The sequence below is a fragment of the Muscardinus avellanarius genome, assembly GCF_963383645.1.
Source record: "Muscardinus avellanarius genome assembly, chromosome: 5".
NCBI classification, from domain to species: domain Eukaryota; kingdom Metazoa; phylum Chordata; class Mammalia; order Rodentia; family Gliridae; genus Muscardinus; species Muscardinus avellanarius.
Window position 1 is genome coordinate 58,755,737 of NC_137790.1, and position 24,682 is coordinate 58,780,418.

Here is a 24,682-nt window from a genome sequence, read left to right on the forward strand (position 1 = left end):
TACACTTTTTTCCTCTTTGTCTATTTCTATTGCCTCTTACTATACCTCTATCTCTACCTTTAACCACATGGATAACTGTGGGATGCAGGAACAGTCTATTCTGTCTTTGTAGTTTTCAAGTTGTGAGTTTTAAACTCAGTTTGAATAAGAATGCACAATTATGAAGCATTTGATATAAGGATGTTTCATATCTGGTCTGGGAAATTTCCACTGTGTTTCCATGAGAGAGCCATTCACTGACAGACATACTAATGGGCCCATGATATAGAACCCCAAACTTAAGAAGTTCTAACCCATCATGAAATCCCATTCATCATTTCATTCTTTGGAAGGGACATAAAAAAAATAAAATGTCAGAGCTATAATGTCAGGAGTGTTTAAAATGTTAAGTGCTGTTGTTGCCTAGCCTGGCTGTCTGCTATCCTGATCAAACCTCCAACTCGCATAATAATTACAGATGATGCATCACATTTTCATGCACAACTGGACCCAGATTTATAACAACTAGCATGGAAACATTCTCACTCCCAGCCTGAAGTTTTCTCCTTTTCCTGCATAGCTAAAGACTTTCCTTTGGAGCAAAACATTATTATTAATTCAAGACAGCATTCAGAGTAAGGAATGAGAAATGAGGGCAGAAAAAACATTTCTCAAATAGACCAGAACTTGGTCGTTTATAATATACAGATGCAACGAGAGCCAAGAGGAAGCAAACACATTTGCGAAATGCAAGTCTAATCTAAGAATGCACAAGGGTGGAGGCGCTGCCCAGATGATCCTGTTCTATTTCAAGATACAGATTAAGTGTGTGAGAAGATGCGCATGCATGCAAGCTCTACTCAGAACTGACAGCATGGAGACAGTCTTCAGATGAGCCATCGTGCTTTAATCTGCAGCGAGAGTGCTCACATACAAACAGGAGAGCAAGAGTGCATCTGGTTAGAATCTTTATCCAAGTGTCTACTGGATAAAGTAAAGGCTGTATTCATAAGCCTGTATCAATTACAACAAAGACCTGAAGCCAACAGCCTGCATGTGCTCACTCAAAGCTAGGAAAGGGATTCTCAGGGCTACTTCATTTTCACCTTCCCTAGACCAGCCTGGTCAGGAGCTTGGAGGAGTCTGTCTGCAGAGTCTGGCTGCTTCCCGTTACAGATGACTTTCAGCATGTTGGAAAAGTCAAAGCTCTTGGAAACAATCTCTAGGAGATCCTGATCGTTTTTTATTCCATTTATAAATTCTTCTAAAGTCAACTCCCCTAGAAAATAATAAAGGAATAATTAACAAGAGGCTTTGACCATCCCACTCACTGGCATTTTAATGAAAAGATTGCTTTTGGTATCCTTTCATCTCTAGCAGACTCTAAGGTCTTTGAGGATTTTTACACGAAAAAGCATTCAATGGCGGGATTGGCAGTAAAAATAAAGAAGGTGAACTTTGGAGGCTGAGACAGGAGGATTGCAGGTATGAGGCCCTATTTTAAAAATAAAATAGAGCCGGGTGTGGTGGTGCACACTTGTAATCCCCGCACTTGGGAGGCGGAGATAGGAGGATCGTGCAGGTTCAAAGCCAGCTGCGCTGGCTTAAGAGACCCTGTTTCAATTATTGTAGCTTTATATGGTTTGAAATCAGAAAATATATATCTTCTAGCTTTGTTCTTTTTCAAGATCGTTTTGAGTATCTAGAGTCCATATTCCATATTAGGATAGATTTTTTTTCTGAAAAATAAATATATAAATATATGATAGTTTCACCTAAAAAAAAAATAGAAAAAATATTCTCTGGTAAGAAAGAAAGCAAAAAGAAATATTGAAATGTTCTCTTTAAGTCATCAAAAGCTTGGTATCAGACAAATGAAACTGTTATGTGAAATTATCATTTTTAATTTTGGATAAATTGCTATAATACTAGATGTCAACCACTAAGCCAAGCATGGGAAGGAGGGATGGGGAGAGAATGGGGTGGGGATCGGGTGGGGGCTGACTGGGCGATGTGTGCATGTATGTCTACAAAAGTTTGTATCCCACTATGATGTATGAATACAGTGCACCAATTAAAAAAAAAGAGAGAGACCCCGTTTCCAAATAAAAATATAAAGATAGGTCTGGGAGTGTAGCCCGGAGGTAGAAGGGTTTCCAGGAACCCCAGTACCACCAAAAAATAAAAAATAAATTAAAAACAAAATAAAATAAAATAAAATAGGACTGGGGGTATAGCTCAGAGGTAGGATACTCCTGGGTTCAATTCCTAGTATGCCCCCCATACACACAAAAGATGCTCTTATTTTTAATTGAGAACATCAGGTAATGACGCCTGGCTGAAATGAAAGCACATTTACATTTACATCTCTACACTGAATTAGGCTATTTGACCTTTAATAGTGAACATATGACCAAGTCACAAAAGCAGGAGAGGTTGTGACTTCTAAGATCAAGAGGAATAATGATTCACAGTGTTGTTTTCAATATTCCTCTCTCTGAGGAAATGAATTATCAGACTCTGTGATTCATGTGTTCTGGCTGTCATGTCTTTCCACTGCCCTCATTCCACAGATAACTTTTTAACACATTTTCAGGGGGTAATGGAGATCCTCGGTTAACAATTAATTGTAATAATGAGCATGTTCAAGTTGAGGGTTATCGATGTAATTCTTGATCTCAAAGAGACCATACCGGAGGGGTTTGTAACTAGGTGAAAGATCAGCCAAAGACAAGTCAAGAGCATCCAGTGGCCAGAGCAAGTGTGCCAGAGGCAGAAAGTCAGAAAAAAAACTAACTCAGGGGCTATGCTGACAAAGTATGCACAACAAAGAAAGTCTGTGCAAACTCCAACTGATAGCACTGAGGAACAGAGTCCCCTCTGTGTCCCCAGGGACAGGCAATCATGGGGAAACCGGAGTGAAAGAAGACTGAGAATGAAAAGTAGTGGTGAGGGTGTGTGTGGGTCACGTGTGTGCCATGGTGATGGGCTAGAGGACCCTGAATAAAGTATGACCACCCTTGGCCAAGGGAAATCACATCTGGTAAATTCCCCAACAAAGACTTTTGAATTTCTAGAGGATCAGTATGAACAGAAGAGAAAAGGGCGTGGAGATGGGGGCTGGGGTCTGTTCTGACTCCTCACTTATGAAACTGAGATGCCCAGACCAAGCCTTTCTCCTTTTCCTGCATAGCTAAAGACTTTTTCTTTTGTTATTTATTGAACATTGATATTCATTCAAGACAGCATCCAGGACTGCCGATGGAAGAGGCTGTCACTGAAGGTCCTGGGAGACAGTTGCAAAGCCACTGATGTGCAACGAAGAAACAAAATTCTTCAATGTTGGTTTTTTTTTTTTTTTTTTAGTTTTCCTTAAAACATCTTGGATTCTGCATATTAACTTTTTTCATCTTACCTAACCAATTGCTATAAAAAAAACCCTTTTTCAAATTGTCAATTTGTACCTATAATAACTTATAACATGTACCAGATCTAAACTGCTTTTGAAATTGCCCTCACTCTTTTTCCCCTCTAGCACCTGCTGTTCATTTTATCAAGTCTAAATAAAACATCATTTGTACTTTCACAGGGTTACAGACCTAAAACCAACTACAGGGCTGGGAAGATCTAGGTGCTCAGAAAGCATGTACTGACGAATTGCCTCCCTGTATCTGTTGTTTTTTGGCATCACTGCCTAATCCTCTTTAATCTGACTATGAATCTATGGCCAAGAAAAAGGATGGCTTCTTGGATGATCCCTAGAAAGGATGGCCTGTGTATGCCTGGAAGCTTGTCACCAAAGAACCCACTGGCAAAGAGTAAAATCTGTAAGAGATATGTGAACAGGAGGTCACCAGACTAAAGTAGTTACTGAGTGATTATTATTTTGTTTTATATTTAAAAATACATTTCAATTTCTGTAGGGAATAATTTAGACCCTGCACAATTTTATTTTTATATGTTGACATACACAGATGCCTAATCGATACCTAGATTGTTTAAGGCTGTTTGCTGCTTGTTGGGGGGGACACACATTCTCCTTCTGGGAACCCTAAAGGTCAGTGTTATCAGTGTTCCTCTCTCACTCAGCACCAATTTTAGCAGCTTCATTAGTGGTAGGACAACACTCATGAATATTTATTTTAGTTCTGGTTTTGTAATATGGTTATATTGTTGGAATTCTATTGGTATGCCATGCATTCCTTCCAATTAACATCTTAAATAATCTTTCATAACAAAACAAAACATTCTCCCACCCACAATAAAAGCAAAATGATTGTACATGCCCATATTAGCATTTTTCTCTAGTTTTAAAACAAATCGGCCTGGTTTTAAAACAAGCCAGGTCATATAAAAATTCTCCAATTCTAAGTCCTTTTTTATTATAATTTTATGAAAAATTATTTTGAAGACTAAGAAATTAGCAAAGATGGGGTGAAGGGAATCAAAATGAGAGAGACCATGCTGTCAAAGGAAGATGCTGGTGAAGATTTTAAATGAGACTTAGTTAACATAATGTTTTCCAGGTCCTTCCATTTTCTTGCAAATGACATAATTTTGTTCTTTATTGCTGAATAGAATTCCATTGTGTCTATTTTCCATAATTTTATGAACCATTCATCTGTTTTGGACACCTAGGTTGGTTCCATAATTTGGCTCTTGTAAACCATACTGTACTTTGCTGATGTATAAGTATGCATATATGACTGTAGTTGTTTTCAAGCCCTTTGGAAAGATACCTGGTAGTAGTATAATCAAATCATATTGTGCATTCATTCCCTCCCAGTTTTTAAAGAGATCTCCACACTGCTCTCCATAGCAGCTGAACTAGTTTGCAATCCAAACAATGTAAGAGTTGCTATTCTCCCACATTCTCATCAACATTTATTGTTATTTGACTTTTTTGATGATTGCCCTTCTGATTGGTGTTAGATGGAATCTCAGTGTAGTTCTGATTTGCATCTCCCCGATTGCTAATGATTTTGAACATTTTTTTCATGTATCTTTTGGCCATCTGTATGTTTTCTTTTGTGATGTGTCTATTCAATTCAGTTGCTGATTTCTTGTTTGGGTAATTTTTTTAGTGTTAAGTCTTTAAGTTCTTTGTATATTCTAGATACTAGTCCTCTGTCAGAGGGATAGCTGACATTATGTTTAATGAGATTAACCAATCAAAGAAAGTGAAGGGTCATGTCTTCTCTAATATGCAGAAGCTGGGGAATAATGGGGATGCAAGAGGAACTCTAGATAATGGGGAAGAAACCTCAGTGGAACCAGGAGAGTGATCTAAGAGAAGGGGAGAACAAGACTGAGGTTCATTCATGGAAATACTACTATCAACTAATTGTACATATATAATTATACCAATGTCAGTCTCATTATTCTATACTGAGAAGGGGGAAAATAGGGAAGAAGGAGGAGCCACCAAGTGCTTTGGGCATGTGTCATTGTCAACATGATTTACATTATAATGTGAGACTATAAAGCACCAATAAAACCACAGTATAAAAAATAAAATATAAAAATAAATAAACGAGACTTAGACTTTAATGCAAAAAAAAAAAAAAAAAAAACAAAAAACCGAGAATTAGATGTGTGCCAGTATGGGGAATGGCCTAGGAAGATTTGGGAAAGCTCTGATTATTAATATATTTCAAAAGAAAATAATTGGTATATTTCAAAATAGTTGTTTAAAAATGGAGGCAGACATGGATAAAGAAAGGACTTGGTTTTGGCCTAAAAACAGGCAGCTATTCCAGTGTAAATCAACCTAGCTCAAAGTACTTAACAAGTCAATAAAGGAGAGCTAGGGCTTCCTCTTTCTAAAGACAGATCTACATGATGAGCTAGGGAGGATGGGGCAGGGTTTGACCTTGCCCTTCATGAAAGGAGACACCTCACCACACCTTGCTAGGGGAGGTACCTTACAGGGACGTTCACTACCTCAGAGTCACACAAACAAGATGGAGGTCATGGGTATAAAAAGTCCGGTCCACGTGTAAGCCCTTGGGTGTACTCATTCGAGTCATCCCCTCATGCCATCTTGGCATGGGGCTATATTTCTATTTTCTGTATTTCTATCTTTCTAATAAACTCCTTTAAATCTTCAGCAACGGTCCAAGCGATGAATACTTATTCTTAGCTTAGGACAAGAATCCACGGTTTTTCTGTTTGTCTGTTTGTGTGGTGGTGGGGGGATTACTTCTCCCCATGCACACACCACGCATACCCCCCCCCCCTGCAACAAGATGTTTTGTGTTTCTTAGCAAGGTGTCACTAGAGGCATTTAGCAGGATTTGGGGGTAGTTTTAAAGTGCAGCAGTTTACCCTCTGTGAGGAAATTCGTTTCTTATCTCCTGCCAGTTTTGTTTCCCAGTTTTATTGTGTGACCCTTGTGGTTTTTCGCAATGTTCCAGTCTGAAGCATTGCTCTTTCTTGTCTCCTTTTATGCTCTGTCCCTGTTTTCTTTTACCTAAAATAACTGTGCCAGTGATCACACCCAATTTCATTTCTTCTCTGACCTCCTGACTCTCAAAGTTTATTATTAGGAGCCATTTACGTCCTGTGCTCTTGGCTTTGTTAAACTTGCCTAGGTACTTCCTGCAACAATACCAGGCACTTCCTGTGAATAACACCTGTAAGTCTTCTAAATCATATATAGAATAACTCTTCACCAAAGTGTGGTAGAATGCAGATTGCTATCTTTTGGATAGTAAAAGCTTACGGATCTAATTAAATTTATCTTGACTTGTCTACTCTATTTTCAATAATATGAATGTTTGGCTTCATCTTTCCATCTATGTGATTTGTTTTTCAGCTCTCCTTCCTGATGTTTTTGTTCATAACATAAAAAGTAACTTTTAAATTATAACATTATACTCTCATAGCAAAAAAAAAAAGTAAAATCAAGCCGGGTGGGTGGTGCACACTTGTAATTCCCGTGCTTGGGAGGCAGAGACAGGAGGATCCCACTAGTTCCAAGCCAGACTCACTGGCTTAAGAGACCCTATTTCCAAATAAAAATATAAAATAGGTCTCGGAGTGTAGCCCTGAGATAGAAGGGATTCCAGGAATACCAGTACTACCAAAAAAAAAGTAAAATCAAACTCTACAGAAAGGTTTAATGAAAAGAAAGAACCTCATTGGACTTTTCTTGGTCCCTTGTCCTACATTCTACAGGTAATTAAAGCCTGCTAACAAATCCAAGGATACATTTTGCATATGCATATATATGCTAATTTCCAATACATTCTTCTAGACATCTTTCTTTCTACAGATAGCATCTTGCATTGTGTTTGTTTCTTTATTCTTTTAAATATAACATCTTATTATCAGACACTCATTCATTCCACAATTATTTATAAAATGCCTGCTATGTACTAGCACTGGTAACATTCAAATACACACCTGGAAGTTCCTCTTGCTTCACAGAGCTTATACCTCTTCATTGTTTTGTGTTTGTTTTGTAGTTCTGGAGGTTGAACCCAGAAGCATTTTACCTCTAAGCTACACCCTCAGCCCTATTTTGAATCAGGGTTTCACTAAATTTCAGAGGGCTTCTCTAAGTAGCTGAGCCTGGCTGTGAACCTGTGATCCTCTTGTCTTAGCCTTCCAAGTACATGGGATTACTCTCATGTGTCACAATGCCTGGCTGCTGCTGCTGCTGCTGCTCCTCCTCCTTCCTCCTTCTCCTCTTCCTCCTTCCTCCTTCTCCTCTTCCTCTTTCCTCCTTCTCCTCTTCCTCCTTCCTCCTCCTCCTCCTTCCTTCTCCTCCTCCTCCTTCAGAAATAATCCTATGTTTTTGCTCAACTTTTAACTTTGACTTGCTATTATGATAATTATGTGTAGAAAATTTCTTTTTTTGGAGGTATTGGGGTTGAACCCAGGGGCATTCTACCTCTGAACTGTACGCCCATCCCTTTTCATTTTTTATTATGAAACAAGGTCCACCTATGTTACTAAAGGTCTTGCTAAATTGCCAAGTTTGGCTTTGATCCTGGGAAATTCCTGTCTCAGTCTCCCAAGTATTGGAATTATAGTCATGTGCCACCATACTCAGTTTGCACAATACTTCTTAAATCTTGAGTGTTTTTCTGTCACAAAAATAGGATTTTGGTCACTTTTTTTGCAAATACTTTACAATCAGATTGGAATTGTCATATGTTCTTTATGAATTCTTGGTTGTATATCTTTGATTGTATACTATGATTATCTTTGGTTTTGATATTCATTAGGTGACCAGATATCAATGATATGTTTGCTTTTTATATTGAGAAATCACAAGTTATGTGTGCATAGAGCCAATAACATTCTGGTATACTTAATTAAACATCTCTATTTCCACCAAGAATGATGTTTTGATAACAATGATAATAAGCAATTAAAAACTATATTTGAGGTATATTACTATACAAATGTGAAGAGTCTCTGTAATGAAAAATTTCCTTTATGTGTAAACTAAGCTTTTTATGTTAGTTTCCTTTGTCAAATATTGGCCCAATTTTTGTGCATTAGCAAATATCAGCCCATGTCTTCATTATTTTCTATTTTTTGTTCTCTGTTACACTTGGCTTTTTCCAACAGTACAATTTTAGCTTCTTTTTATTGATACACAGAATGATCCAGCTGTTTCTTGATGAAATGATGTAAAAACCTCTAATAATTTCCCATTTAAAAGCAAATTTTATCAATTTAATTTGTATATGCATTTGCCAATAACAGTACTTCATTGTTATTCCAAGTGTGTGTTTATGTGTGCATTTTTAAATGCATTTTTTATCAGAGGAAACTAATATGTATATTTCTATAAGGTAATCTAGAAATCATATTTTATGTTGTCGACACATTTTTCCAGGTCAAATAACCCATTTTTGCAACCTCAACTTTAGTCTGAACACTTCTCTTTTCTAGATTCTCATCCTGTCTCAACCTAGCCCTTTGTATTTCAGGCTATAGTTGAGGTTACAGAAAGGGGATGTAGCCACATCCTAAAACAGTTCCCATTTTATCTGTTCCTCATAAGTTTCCATGTGGAATCACTCTAGATGGTAAACAAAAAGCCCTGCACCATGGTTTTGTTTTCTGGAGCACAATATCTGTGTCCTCCAGCTACTAAGAACTTGATTTTTTTCCTTGGTATACCAAAATCCTCATACTTCTCCAAGAGAGGTCACTTTTATATCCCCCCTCCCCCAAATCCTACCACTAGAAGCAGTGTCCATAGATATTGTCAAACATTCTTGCCCTGCCTTTTTGAATTTTACTGTATAAACTGTCTTAAACATTCATGATGACCCATCTCCTTCCAGAGTACTTGTTTTTTTTGCATCTGTGTTCTAGCCTGGCCTGAGTCATTTAATCTCTCTATTCCAAGCCCTGCCAACCTAAAGCATCTCTAAAATGAAATTTAACAGTGAAAAAGAACAAAACCTACATACAGCATTTTTCCTGCTAGTGATCACCCTCCTTGGTTGTATGTTTCAAGTATGGTTTCCATCAGCCTCATCAGACCCTGTACTTCTGATTCAGTTCCATCTCCCCTCAGCCTCTTCTTCATCTCTGGGTAGACAGGCTCTATTTATTGCAAGCTTTCACATGCACTAGCTCTTTTCATCTCTGGCTTCAGTGACCCAATAGGTGAAAATACTGACTTGAGGCTGGAGAAAGGCAGATCCAGGACTAGGTCTTTCAGTAAAGAAGAAAGATTATTTCTATTGATATTTCTCCAATTTGTCTTTCTGAAAATTATACTATCATCCAATCATTTGGCTCCTTCACTATGGTATTTTTATTTTCAAGTCGCCCTCTGCCTCCCGCCTGCTCACTGTCCCGTCCTGCCACACGGAACTGCCACTTTAGATGAGTATAAATGGTCACACTCACCTTAGGAACAATGGTCTCTACTGCACTCTTGTGTCTAATGGAATTAGTGACTATGGTGAGCAGACTGATTCTAAGGGATTACTTTGGCTTGATGACAACCATGACCAGAATTCTCCTGCTGTTGCTACTGCTGCTACCGCTTCTTCTTCTTCTTCTTCTTCTTCTTCTTCTTCTTCTTCTTCTTCTTCTTCTTCTTCTTCTTCTTCTTCTTCTTCTTCTTCTTCTTCTTCCTCCTCCTCCTCCTCCTCCTCCTCCTCCTTCTCTTCCTCTTCCTCCTCCTCTTCCTCTTCCTCCTCCTCTTCCTCTTCCTCCTCTTCCTCCACCTCTTCGTCCTCCTCCTCTTCCTCCTCCTCCTCCTCCTCCTCCTCCTTCTTCTCCTTCTTCTTCTTTTTTTTTTTTTTGGTGGTGGTACTGGGGTTCCTGGAAACCCTTCTACCTCCCAGACCTATTTTATATTTTTATTTGGAAACAAGGTCTCTTCAGCCAGCGCGGCTGGCTTTGAACCTGCGCGATCCTCCTGTCTCCGCCTCCCAAGTGCGGGGATTACAAGCGTGTGCCACCACACCCAGGTTCTTCATGCTTTTTATCCTTTCACTTTAACCTTCTTCTGATAGCCTGTGTTTGTCACACTGCCAAATTTTCTGCTTTGAAACAGAAAAAAGGACTTCCTAACTCCTCTTTATATATTCCAAAGTGTCAAGAAACACACATTGAATTTAAGCATGGTCAATTTAGATTTACTTAGTTGTGCTGTACTGAGTGGAGAACACTGGGCTGGTCAGATTACAAAGCTCAAATCACAACTAGAAATCTCTTGGGTATTTCTTGCTTTTGTCTACATGATAGTCTCCACCACTACCATATCCTACTTTGCAGGAAAAGTGAGCCAGAGAAAAATAGCTCTCTTACCATCATTGTTTATATCAATCTTATGAAGCACCACATTGACGAATTCCTCTGGACTCAGAGTTTGTTGGCCATTGAGGGCTTGTACAGACTGTAAGGAAACATTAAATCAGAGATTTCAAATACTTTTTGTAACATTTCTGCCCCAATATCACATAATTTTTGGGTGTGTTTTTGTTAGATTTGCTCTCCAACCTGTTCCAATGACTAAAAATAAAGAGAAAAGACTACAAGTTCTAGGTGATGGGGCTTGAAATTTTAATTAACTGAATAAAGTATAAAATTTTATTTTATATAGCCTAAAGGGATCCATTCAGTGTATGAGGTAACAAAAGATGCTAAAAGCCCCTTGGAGAAGATATTGTAGTGGTCATGATTATAAAAATTCTGAAAAAAGGCATAATTTTTAATTTCAGATTGATTCATTTGGATCTTAGAGAGGAGCATGAAAGTATGGCCAGAACACTGTAAGCATCTCAGGCTTCCTCTCTGGCTTCTGCCATTGGCATCTCTGGTTCCTTGGAAGACCAATTCAAATGCCTTAGAAGGATGATGAATTTTTCTCACATTCTGCCTGTACCTCTTCATCATACAAGTTTTTAGGAGAGACATGGAAAATGACATTTTTCAGCCTTCCAAGAAAGATTTAGACCCCCCCCTTAAGGCAATTAAATTAAGTGACCTATATTTGACATAAAAATTTATAATAAAATGAAAGAGGATTAGTCATTTGGGAATTTGGACATAACTATCTTGACTGGAATAAAGGAATCTTTATAAAAATGGATGGCATCATATTTCAATGAGAGGGCACAGTCTTAAATAAGACTACCTCTCTTAATGCTTCACAACCATTGCTATTCTTGATTGTGAAATTGACAGTTATAATTGTGCTTAAACTCTACTCTTGGGCTTTGTGGGTCCTGGTCTCACAGACCTCATAGTTAAAAAACAGGACAATGCTTACAGGTAACCATTACACACATATAGCATCATATTAGATGAACACTTTTAGGGTTTCTCAGTGTCTGGGGCATAGGCTATTGTCTTGGTCGACATTCTTGCTGATATATACCAAAATAACTAACCACACAACTTAGAGAAAAGGAAGATCTATTTGCTCATAGTTCTGGAGATTTCAGGGGTCAGTCCATGCCAAGCCAGTGAAGTTTGTGTATGGGAGAGGAGAGCAGAAATAAAGCATACAAAGGGCTCTGTTCTCACATCATGGAAGCTAGAAGCAAGAGAGGTAGTGAGCAAGGGGAAGAGGGACCATACAATCCCTAAGTCTGCACTCCATAGGCCCTTCCTTAGCAACCAAGTCCCAATTCCAACATTTGTACCTGTTTCTGTGAGTGCTGGAGAATCATTTTAAATACAAACCAGTATAGCGCCAAAAGCCTAGAAATTTGTCTAGATGCCTAGTAGCCCCACATCTTGAACTAATAACTGACTGTGTATAAGATGCATAATAAAAATTGTGAATTTTCAACTTGTCCATCACCCTTATCCAGGTAATACAAGGGAGATTGAAATGCTGATTTGGAGTTTGATGAGACCTAAGTGGATAATACTTTTGGAAGGGTTTCCAGCATGTTTTTTTTTCTCGTTCTCTTTTTCTTATAAGTGAAGCAGGGTGAGGGGAATAGTCTTTTTTCCTCTTTTCCATTCTCATTTAGTATGTCGACTCCTTCTCACTCTGCTAATCTCTGAGTATTCCTTGTGTTAGAGCAGAAGGAAGCAGGAGAGAAATGGGGACAGGAAATTCTTACTTGGTAGGTACCATCATGGTCAGAGAGTTTCAGGGCTCTCTGGGCTGCAGATATTGAAAGTCCAATCTTTCTCTAAGACACTCCCTCACCCATTACTGACACTATTCTCCTATGATTTTTCTAGGCTTAAATCATGCATATTTATTTCAGCTGGTCCCTTTCCAGGTCAGTTTCTCAACATGCACAGAATTGAAATTTTGGACTAAACAATTATTTCTTGTTCAGGATTAGCACTGTTGATGTTCATCAGCATCTCTATATTCCTAGTCTTTAATAAACTGATGGCAAGAGCACCAAACTGTTCCTGACTCTTCAACTAAATAAAAGTCCTCTAAGTAGGAATCTCCCTGGTTTAGAAACACTGCTAAGTGCCTTTGGTTTCATCTCCCTTTCTCTTCTGGCTGGCTCTGCTAGAAAAGAGATAAAACGATTCTATCCCAGCTTCCTCTTAGACTTCTACACAGGATCCATGGAAAACACAATAGAATCTTTTGCTCTAACAAATCCTGAGAATTCAAATACTTTTTAAACCACCCTCCACTGAGGTGTCATGGTGAGTTTCTTTAGACTTATTACCCATGTTATTAACTCCAGTGAGCCTACCAAAAAAATTACCAAAAGTCCTACTCAAAATGCTTTTCTTCCAAGGAAACTATCAAAATCCTTATTAGAGAGCCAATAGTATGAGAGATCTTTCCAGCTACTTCTCCAATAGAAAACTAACATCTAGAAAATACAAATAACTTAAGAAAATTACTGCCAACCCCCACCAAATAACCCAGTCAAAAAAATGGGCAAGTGAATTAAATAGATACTTCACTAAAGAACAAATGGACAAAAATTTTGAAAAAATATTCAACATCATTAGCAATCAGATAGATATAAATCAAAACTATACTGAGATTTCATCTAACCCCATTTAAAATGGCAATCTCTAAAAATATAAGTAATAAGAAATGCTGGCAAATATATGGGAAAATAGAAACTCTGATACAGTTTTTGGTTGGATTGCAAATTAGTGCAACCACTTTCAAAGTAATGAATCTATCACATGACCCAGCAATGCCACTCTTGAGTATCTACCCAAAGAAATTGAAATCAGACCACCACAGTAACACATGCATATCTATGTTTACAGCAGCACAATTCATAATTGCCAAGCTATGGAACCAGCTTAGGTTCCAACAAAAGATGAATGGATTACAGACTTATAGAATATAATAACTCAATGAAATTCTACTCAGCCGTAAATAATAATAAAATCATATCATTTGCTGGGAAATGGATGAAACTGGAGAATTTTATGCTGAGTGAGATTAGTCAGTCACAAAAAGTGAAAGGTTATGTATTTTTCCTTATATGTGGGGCTTAAGTGAAAGGTAGATGAGAGGAGGGAGACTCAATGAAGGAAACATTTCAATAGACATGGTATACATACATAAATTTATCAATGCCAATCTAAATGGCATGCATGGAAGGGCAAGAGAGTGGGGTGAGAGCCAGGGAGAAACTCCCTGAATGCTGTGTGCATGTATATCTCTATCACTCTAAACTTCATCATCATGTATGATTAAAAAAATTGAAATAAACCTCTTGATTATTTTGTACTTTGAAGTAAGATTAAGATAGAAGTATCCCCTCTGTAAATTCTAAATATATTCTAGTATAGTATTTCTTTACAATCTTTTGATACTTGGATGAAATTTCATTTTAATATCCTTATTGTATATAGAAAATATTATGCTTTACCCTGTTGTTTTATTTACTTTTCATTATATAGAAGGAATGTTCATAGGCCATTAACTTTTTTTTTTTTTTGGTGGTACTGGGGTTCCTGGTAGAAACTCTTCTACCTCCAGGCTACGCTCCCAGACCTACTTTTTTATATTTTTATTTGGAAACAGGGTCTCTTAAGCCAGCGTGGCTGGCTTCAAACCTGCGGGATCCTCCTGTCTCCGCCTCCCAAGCAAGGGGATTAAAAATGTGCACCACCACGCCTGGCTGGCCATTAACTTTTTAAAAGTATATATTCCAGTGTGTATGCACTAATTTATTTAAATATTTTCCTCTTAAAGCTTATTTTTAATCCAAAGTAATTCTGTGATATAAATCATAAAAGTTTTATTCTTAACAATTGTCTTTCCTGACCAAAAGTAAACAATACTGATTCTTAAATAAAGATTGAATCTGTTTAATTTTGATTTGCATCTCCCTGATTGTTAGTGATGTTGATTTTTTTTTGTATTTTTGTTGACCATTTGTATTTATTTTCTAAGAAGAATCTATTAGGTTCCATTGCCCATTTACTAGTTGGGCTATCTTTCTTATACAAGTTTTTTGAACCCTTTGTATATTCTAGATTTTAGTCTTCCGTTGAAGGGGTAGTTGGTAGTTTTTTTTTATCCCATGATGTAGGCTCTCTCTTCAGGCTCTTGATTGTTTCTCTTACTGTGCAGAAGCTTTTAATTTGATGCTATTCCGTTTATTGATTCTTTGTTTTCTATCCTAGGATTTAGGGGTTTTATTGAATAAGCTTCTACCAGTGCCTATATGTTGGAGAATTGGTTCTTTTTTCTTCTAGTAATTTCTTTTTTAAAAAATTTTTTATTGGTGCATTATATTCATACATCATATTGGGGTAAAAAACTTGTGTGTACATACATGTACACATCACCGATTTAACCCCTACCCAATTCCCAACTCATTCCCTCCCCATCCCTTCTTCCATTGCTTGGCTTAGTGGTTGACTTTGATATGTTTAAGTACGTTGCGTGTTTTAGAGAATTTCCTTCTTCCCTCCTCCCATCTCCTCATTTAAGTTGTCTCGTTTGCTCCTCTATAGGATTTCCTTTATTATCTAGAGTTCCTCCTATGACCCATTTCTCCTTAGCTTTCACATATAGGGAAAGCATCTTATTTTTTGTGACTGACTAATCTCACTTAGCATAATGTCCTCCAGTTCCATCCATTTCCCTGAAAATGATGTAACTGATCTTCTAGTAATCTCATAGTTTCCTGATCTAATTTCTAGGTCTTTGATCCATTTTGAGTTGAGCTTTCTTCAGGACGAGAGATAAGAGTCTGGTTTCATTCTTCAATATACAGATATTCAGTTTACCCAACACCTTTTGTTGAAAAGGGCATCTTTTCTTCAACATACATTTTTATATCTGTCAAAAATTAGCCATATGTATATAGATCATGAATACAGATTTGTCTCTGTACCTTTTGTTATATTCCATTGGTCTATGAGTCTGTTTTTATGCCAACACCATGCTGTTTTTATTCCGATAATTCTGTCATGTAATTTGAAATCTGGGTTTGGACGATTCTACCACTTCCTATTTCATGAAATAATTTGAAGAACATTGGGATCATTTCCTCTTTAAAGGTCTGGTAGAATTTGACTGGAAATCCATCTGGACCTGAGCTTTTCCTTGTTGGAAGGTTTTTATTATTAACTTTTTGTTATTGGTCTCTTTATATTTGCTATATCCTCTTCATTCAATTTAATTAGGTTGTATGTATCTAGAAATTTGTGAATTTCATATAGTTTTCCCCATTTATTAAAATACGAGTTTTTTAAATAATTCCTATTGATCCTCTGGATTTCTGTACCTTCTGTGGTGATATCTTCTTATTCATATCTCATTTTATTAATTTGGGTTATTTCTCTTTTTGTTTTGGTCAAGTTGGTTAGGGGTTTATCAATTTTGTTTATTTTTTTCAAAGAACCAGCTTTTTGTAATATTTATCATTATTGTTTTTTACTTCCTAACACATTATTTCAGCTTTGAATTTAATTATTTCCTGCCTTCGTATGGTTTTGGAGTTGGTTTGTTTCTATTTTTCTAGGGCCTTGAGATGTATCATTGGCTTGTTTATTTGGAATTTTTTTTTTTTAAATGTAGCCACTCAACAATGTAGTTTTCTCTTAAAACTGCTTTTATAGTAGTAGGCTCTATATCTATTTTCATTTGATTCTGTAAATTTTAAAATTTCTCCTCTATTTCTTCTTTGATCCAGTCCTCATCAAAAGCATATGATCCAGTTTCCATATATTTATGTAATTTCTATGGTTATCCTTGTTGTTTGTTTCTGATTTAAATCTGTTATTATCTGAAAAATGCATATAATTATATAAATTTTAAAATTTGCTAATATTTGCTTTGTAGCCTAGAATATGGTCAATATTTGAGAAGGACCCATGAGCAACTGAGAAGAGCATGTATTCAGCTGTTGTTGGCTTAAATATTCTGTAACTGTCTGTCAGATCTATTTTCTTTATAGTATCCTTTATGTCTAAAGAGTCCTTCTGCTTTATTTGTCTGGATGACCTCTATTAAGAGATGTGTGTTGAAGTCTCCCAGTATTATTGTATTGAGGTCCATCTAAGTCTTAAGAAGGGTATTATAAATTGTATATGGATTGAACAATATAGAATATTTTCTATTCCTAATTGTGTGTTGCACCATGTGAGGTATATGCAAGATTTCTGAATTTTAATGCTTACAAAGTTTAATTGCAAAGGGCATCTTGGTACATTTTTTGTGTGAGAGTGTTGGTGAATGACACTGTGAGATTACAGTTGTAATAGTATCAGTGTTGAATTCTTTTCAGGTTTTAGTTAATTCTACATTTGCTGATTTAGAAATACTTTAGTTCAGCTTCCAGAAAGATTATTCCTCACACACCTCCACTTTTATTCTATTTATCTTACTATATATTTATAAATTATCTTAGAGTTTAGCTGATTCCCAAAGACTTTTGATAGTGAGGCAGAGAAAATGTTAAGTTATTTTAGAGCATAGTATTTATTTTATTTGTATCCTAATTTCCTACTATATTTGTGAACCTCAGCGTGGACTGCACCAGAAGAAAATGCTAGTTTGCAGTTTCACACTCAGTAACCAAAAGGATAAGTGAAACTTAGATCACCTCAGCAAATCAACCTGTATATCCCAAGAATAGCCAGCCGCATAGAAAGAGGCCAGCTATGCCATTTGGAGGAATATTGGATTAACTAGATAACATCAAAGGATACTGTTCTACCCACTTACCATAAAAATGTTCAGGAGTTCCTTTTTGTCAATAGAGCCATTTCCATCGGTATCATACAGCTTAAAATACCATTTCAATTTTTGCTCCATTTTTCCTCGTACAACTAGATTTACAGCAGCAATAAACTCTATGAAGTCAATAAATCCATCCTATGGAAAGCAAGGTGGAAAAGAAAGTAAATAAGAATGATTGTTTCATACTGAGAAGTCATCATTCATGAGCAAGGCTTAGAACACAATTTAATATAACCCAAATAATTCCGCATAAACTTTTCTCTAGTACTTTATTTTAAAAAGACATATGTAGGCCGGGCGTGGTGGCGCACGCTTGTAATCCCCGCGCATGGGAGGCGGAGACAGGAGGATCGCGCAGGTTCGAAGCCAGCCGCGCTGGCATAAGAGACCCTGTTTCAAAAAAAATATAAAATAGGTCTGGGAGTGTAGCCCGGAGGTAGAAGGGCTTCCAGGAACCCCAGTACCACCACCAAAAACAAAACAAAACAAAACCATATGTAGGTAATTTTAATAGAAACAATTAAATTTAATTTTATAAATAAATGATTTTTAAAATGGGAATTATTTTCAGAGCAGTTTTGGGTTCACAGCAAAATTAAAAAGAAGGTACCAATAATTTCTATATGGCCCCTACCCATCCACATGTCCAGCTTTCTCTGTTATCAATATCCCCCATTAGAGTTGTTATATTTATGACAACGAATGAATCTACATGACACATTTTTTTGTCACTCAAAGTTTGGAGTTTAAGGTTATGTTTGGTGTTGTACATACAGTGAGTTTGGAAAAATGTCTAATGATATGTACTCATTATTGTAGTCTCATACAGAGTAGTTTTCCTGCCCTAAAAGTCCTCTGTGCTCTGCCTGTTTGGTTTTCTCTAACCCTAGGAACCACCAATCTTTTTACTATCTCTAGAGTTTTGCGTTTTTCAGAATGTTATATAATTAGAACCATAGAATATTTAGCCATTTTAGATTAGCTTCTTTTACTTCTCAATATACATTTAGCTTTCTTCCACATCTTTTCATAGTTTGATAGCTCATTTCTTTACAGCACTGAAAAATCCCAAAGTTTTCTTATCCATTCATCTACTGAAGGACATCTTGGTTGCTTTCAATTAGCAAGTATGAATAAAGATGCTATAAATATCCATGTGTAAATTTTTGTGTTAATATAAGTTCTTAGTTCCTCTGAGTAATACCAAGGTATTTGGACAGTATGGTAAACATATGTTTAGTTTTTAAGAAACCACCAAATTCAGAAGTGGCTTATAATTTTGCATTCTCACAAAGAATTAACTAGAGTTGCTGTTGTTCCACATTCTTGCCAGCATTTGGCATTTTCCATGTTCTAGATTTTGGCCATTCCAATAACATGTGTAGCAATAGTGCCTTGTATTAACTGGCAATTTTCTAATAACATATGTCATTGGACATGTTTTTACATATTTATTTGCCATCTGTAGACCTTCTTTGGTAAGATCTTTGGCCAACTTTTTTTCTTTCTTTTTTTGTGGTATTGGGGATGGAACCCAAGGGCATTCTACCTCCGAGCTACATCCCCAGCCCTACTTTATATTCTTTATTCTGAAATAGGGTCTCACTGGTTGCAAAGGGCCTCATTAAGTAGCTGAGGCTGTCCACGAACCATGATCCTCCTCCCTCAGCCTCCCAAATGCTGGGATCACAAGTGTGCTCCACCATGCCTGGCTTTCTGTCTCACTTCTTTTTTTTTTTTTAAATGAGGACTCTCAGTGTACTTTTTTTTATATATACATTTTTATTTGGAAACAGGGTCTCTTAAGCCAGCGTGGCTGGCTTCAAACCTGCGCGATCCTCCTGTCTCTGCCTCCCAAGTGCTGGGATTACAAGTGTGTACCACCACAGCCAGCTTTGTCTCACTTCTCAATCAGTAATTTTTCTTTCTTTTAGGCTTTTTTGTGTTCTTATTGTTGAGTTATCAGAGGCATTTGTATATTTTGGATAAGTTCTTAAGCAACTATAGTTTTTTAAGTATTTTTCCCCAGACTATGACTTTTCATTCTCTTCACAGTGTCCTTTGTAGTTAGAAAATTTTAATTTTAATGAATTCCAGCTTATTCTTTCCTTCCTGGATCCTGCCTTCAGTGTTGTATTTATCAACTCATCCCCACGCTCAAGATCATCTAGATTTTCTCCTAGGTTATTCTCCAGGGGTTTTACAGATTCATGTTTTATATTTAAGTCTGTAGTCTATCTTTTTTTCAAAATTGGTGCTTTGTAGCCATACATCTTAATGGAGTACAAGATGCTAGAGACATACATGTATGCATCACTCAGTTAGCCTTTCCTCAATTCCCTCCTCCTCCCCCTCCAATCCTTCTCAGTTAGATCAATTTATTTGCTCATTTATGGATTCTCTTTCCTCGTCTAGAGTTTCTCCTGTGACCCCTTTTCCATTAGGGAAAGCATCCAATTTTTTACTTTTTGTGACTGACTAACCTCACTTAGCATAATGTTCCCCAGTTCTATCCATTTCCCTGCAAATGATATAATTTTGTTCTTCTTAAGGCTGAGTAAAATGTACATATCCTATAGTTTTATAATCCATTTATCTATTGATAGACATCTTGGCTGGTTCCATAGTTTGGCAATTATGATTTGTGTGGCTATGAACATAGGTACACATACATTAGCTTGGTACTTTGGTTTCCATTCTATTGGGTAGACTTTTGTGAGGAGTATAAGCTCTTTGTCTCGATTTTTTTTTTTGCATGGAGATATCGATTTATTGAAAAATTGTATTTTCTTCAATGTACTGCTTTTGTTCCTTTGTCAAAGATTAGTTGAATTTACTTATGTGGATTTATTTCTGGACACGCTATTAGTTGAATTTACTTATGTGGATTTATTTCTGGACACGCTATTATGTTGTTTTTTGTCTATTCTTTTGCCAATACCACATTTTCTTGATTGCCATATTTTATTGTATGCCTTGAGGTCAGGTAGTATCAGTTCTCTAACTCTGTTCCTTCGGGATTGTGTTTGCTATTTGGGTCTTCTGCCTCTCCAGATAATTTTTTGGTTTCTTTGATCAGAGTTTTGTAATTTTCCTCATAGATCTTGCACATGTTTTTTTTAGGTTTATGTGTAAGTATTTTATTTCTGGAGGCTAATATAAATGGTATTGTGTTTTTATCATCAAATATCACTTGTTTATTACTGATATAGTGTTATAGTTAGATATAAACTGTTCCCAAGAGTTCATTTATTAGTATTCATGGCTGATATAGTGGAATCAAGAGAGTTGTAATCCCAGAAGTAGACAAATCCATTGTAATGAATTTATCTATTTATTTTCCACAAAGGCCAGTAGCATGTGGCTGGAGGAGGTGGTCCCTGGGGATAGAGACTTGGAGATTGTATTTGGTTCCTTCTCCTGTGTATGCACAGTGCCTGACACACACACACACACACACACTCTCTCTCTCTCTCTCTCTCTCTCTCTCTCTCTCTCTCTCTCTCTCTCTCTCTCTCTCTCTCCCAGCCTTTGTGATGTAAGAGCCATAGCCCATGAAGTATCACACTGAGTCCTGAGATGTGTGGTACTCATCTTCACATAGACTGAGCCTAAAATCATAACAAAATAAATAATCTTTCATCTAAATCATGTGATCAACCTTTAGATTATAGCTTAAAGTATGCTCATAAATACATATAGGGAAATGATTAACTTTTGTATAATGTCTTTATATTCTGAAATCTTGTATACTTCTTTATCAGTTCCAGGAGGATTTTTTATGTGGCCAATTCTCTTGGATTTTCTACATAGACAATTATGTCATTTGCAAATAAAGATAGAATTATTTCCCCTCCTCAATCTGAATAGCTTCCATTTATTTTGCTTTTCTTAACTATTAGTTAAGACTTCCAGTATTAGTGAAGACTTCCAGTATAATGAAAAGCATCATAGAGAGATGTAGAGAGAAGGGGTAGGGGGAGTGTGAACACTCTGCTGTTTTCCTGTGTAAGGCCAGATGTTGATGGTACTAAATCCTGCACAAGAAAACATGCTGTGAACCGCATTCTATTTGGAATATGTGTGAAATAAACACCTATTAACAAAAGCAGGATGGGGCATATAAATTACCCCTCTCTAATGGAAATACAGGGGGTTGGACTTCCTGGTCTGTAAAGCAATTTGTTGTTTTTTTGAGTCTTGAGCTTTTGTGAATAGTTTTACTAAGTCTATAAAAAAAATAAACTAGGGCTGGGCTTGGTGGCGCATGCTTGTAATCCCCACGCTTGGGAGGCTGAGACAGGAGGATTGCACAGGTTCGAAGCCAGCCTAAGCTACTTAGTGAGGCTCTCGGCAACTTAGTGAGACTCTGTTTCCAAATAAAATATGAAATAGGTCTGGGAGATAGACCGGAGATAGATAGAAAGGCCCTGGGTTCCACCCCCAGTACCATCACAATAAACAAACAAACAAACTAGGGAATCACCAGCACTTCTGGAGTGGGAAGCAAGGCCTGTTTGTCTACATAATGATTTTTTTTTAATAAGATAACCACATTATGTCAGATATTGGAAGCCAATGTGTTAATCACTATAGCTTTGCCAAAAATTTATTTACTCTTAAAATAATTTTCTAAACTGTAAATATGGTGCTCGCTTCGGCAGCACATATACTAAACTGTAAATATGTTACTTTCATAGTAAAAAAAAAATCACTACATCTGGTGTTAGATTCTTAGGCTTTACAACTTAGGACTCTTTACCCTGTCAATAACTTCTATATTTCTTATAAGAAGCAAGACTTTTGCTAAGAGATGGGAGTCTAGCTGTAAAGGTGTCCTAAGGGAAATTTTTCCAACACAAAACACAATTGGCTTTTTACCTTTTCTCCATTTGTCCTTCTTAATATTTGCTACCGATTCACCTTGTTAATCCCTAGCAGAGCTATGGCTAAAACAAGAGGTATGCTATTATGTAGACAAAATTTATTTAACATGACATTAAGAGAGCAGATGTCCAGATTTGGCAAGATGTGACCATTATTATCAGAAAGTTTTGGAAGCTTGTAGGACATAAACATGGTGGACAGTATTCAACCAGTGATACATCTGCTCCAAGACTTTTCTTCTGGGTCTTTGGGGCTAGTTGATCAACACAACTGTCCCTGGGCAATTATTGGGTGAGTTTACTGAAGGGTCACAGCAGCCAGCGCTGCCCTTCCTGCAAGGCTGGCTTAGCAGGGTGATCTTCCTGTGCACCCATAAAAAGCTTTTATTTGATGATGGTTTGTTTCACTTTATGAGTTCCACCTCAGTGATCACAATTTTGGGTGTCACCTGCATGATGAATGGCAAGTCTAGATTGAGCTATGCTGCCTTTGGAACATTAGGTATTTTATTATTAGGCACAATGCCTTGGGTGGCCCTACCACCTTCAACTGACTGAGGCTCTAAGAGATCTGAGAAAGCCCAACCAGGAGATCAGTATAAAGATTTTCACTGAATGGCTTTTAAGTGAACAGCCTGGTTAATCTACTCTCAAAGCTGGTTTAGCATGAGAAAATCTTTCCTCTTAGACAAGGGCATCCTCCTTCAAAAGCTTCTGAAAGCAAAGCATTCCATTTTCACTTCAGCGTTCTGTCATGCCGACAGACTAATTCTAAATTAACCCACAGCCAGCGATTCTTCCCTATTGTTTTTCTATTAAGATTTTGTAGAACTGTGCATTCCTTTGGCAAGTGTGATTTAAGTTTTTGTTACTTTTAGAGAAGATTTTAAGTAAATGCTTTCTCTGTAAATCAGAGAAAATTGATATTGTCTTCACTTAATCCACAGATTTTCATGGCAGAAGAGGGGAATAATTATTGAGAAGGTGAGAAGATTTCATTGTAAATGTGAAGAATGCATAGAGTATTTCCAACTACATTTCTTTGGGGATGGTTCAGGGAATATCCTTTATATTTCCATTAGCTGAGCTACAGGGGCTCTTGTGGCACATAGAACTCTCTGGAGATGTCTGAGTCTGTGGTCTGAGATGAAATGGGTTCATAAATTGCCTGCATCAGAATCATATGGGGGATAAGGAAGTATTCATATTCCTAGATCCTCACCCGCCCCAATAAAGAACACCCTGTATTGAAGCTGCTCGAGATATGGTCTAAGAGTCTGCATCTAAAAATGCTCCCCAAGGTGCAGTGGCATAAAATTGACCAAATTATGCTATGTACATATACGATTATTTCATAACAAATCCCATGTTCATGTATAATTATAATGTACCAAAAAAAATAAAGTGCCCCCAAATTGAATTTTATGTATCTTAAGATTTGGGAACCACTGATTTAAGCTATTTTTCTTAATCTATATCGTTCTTTGTAGGCAAATTTTATCATCAGCCATCTCTTTAGAGCAGGGAAATGGATGGAACAGGAGAACATTATGCTAAAATGGTTTTCAAATTGGGGCTTACTCAAATGTGAATTTGTGTAACTTTATTAAGACTTATTAGGAAAAAAATGACTCACACATTTCAGTCCCAGAATAATGTTACGTTCATAAGAACACAGTCCGGCAATGAAAACTAGTTTCAAAATAATGAAGTCTTTATTTGCACTTCTAGAACAAACACAAGTTAAGAAATCTACAGATTTCTTCACATCATTCCCTTCCTCTCCCGTGTGCTTGTCCACATGTACCCTATTGCTCAGTCTTCTGCAGTCTCCATCCCCCAGTTCCTTCATCACCAGCTCTAGTATGAGAACGTTTTGTTCTTTTATCCCACCAATACTTCTCATAATTAGTTTGTCAATGGCAGAATAGCCTTTGAAATTGCGAAAGGGGAAGTTATTAAGGGCATGCAAAGCCAGAACTCATTCAAGTAAGCCTCAGAAAAGAAGCGTTTGAAAGCATGAAAATAAAAATAAACTTAATCTCAACACGTTTATATATTTATATGCTATATGTTAAGGATGGAGTGGATTTCAAAGAAGAGTTAAATGAGAGGTCATGATGTGGAAACATGGTAGCATTCTAGGCCACTAGTGAGTTTGGATTCATTTTGTAGACAGAGT

General features: G+C 36.9%; 1 protein-coding gene across 2 annotated transcripts in view; it reads right to left on the bottom strand.

Moving 5' to 3' along the window:
- Positions 1 to 1,070: 1,070 nt before the first annotated feature.
- Positions 1,071 to 24,682, bottom strand: part of GUCA1C (guanylate cyclase activator 1C) — a gene marked incomplete at both ends in the record, with an annotated part of 34,884 nt that continues 11,272 nt past the window's right edge. Inside the window, 3 exons of one of the 2 annotated variants that reach the window (XM_080695580.1) lie at positions 1,071 to 1,258; positions 10,771 to 10,858; positions 17,600 to 17,749. In XM_080695580.1, coding sequence (XP_080551706.1) covers positions 1,071 to 1,258; positions 10,771 to 10,858; positions 17,600 to 17,749 — 426 coding nt within the window. Of the gene's footprint in view, positions 1,259 to 10,730; positions 10,859 to 17,599; positions 17,750 to 24,682 lie in introns of both variants that reach the window. The other variant, XM_080695581.1, reaches the window with a different exon arrangement.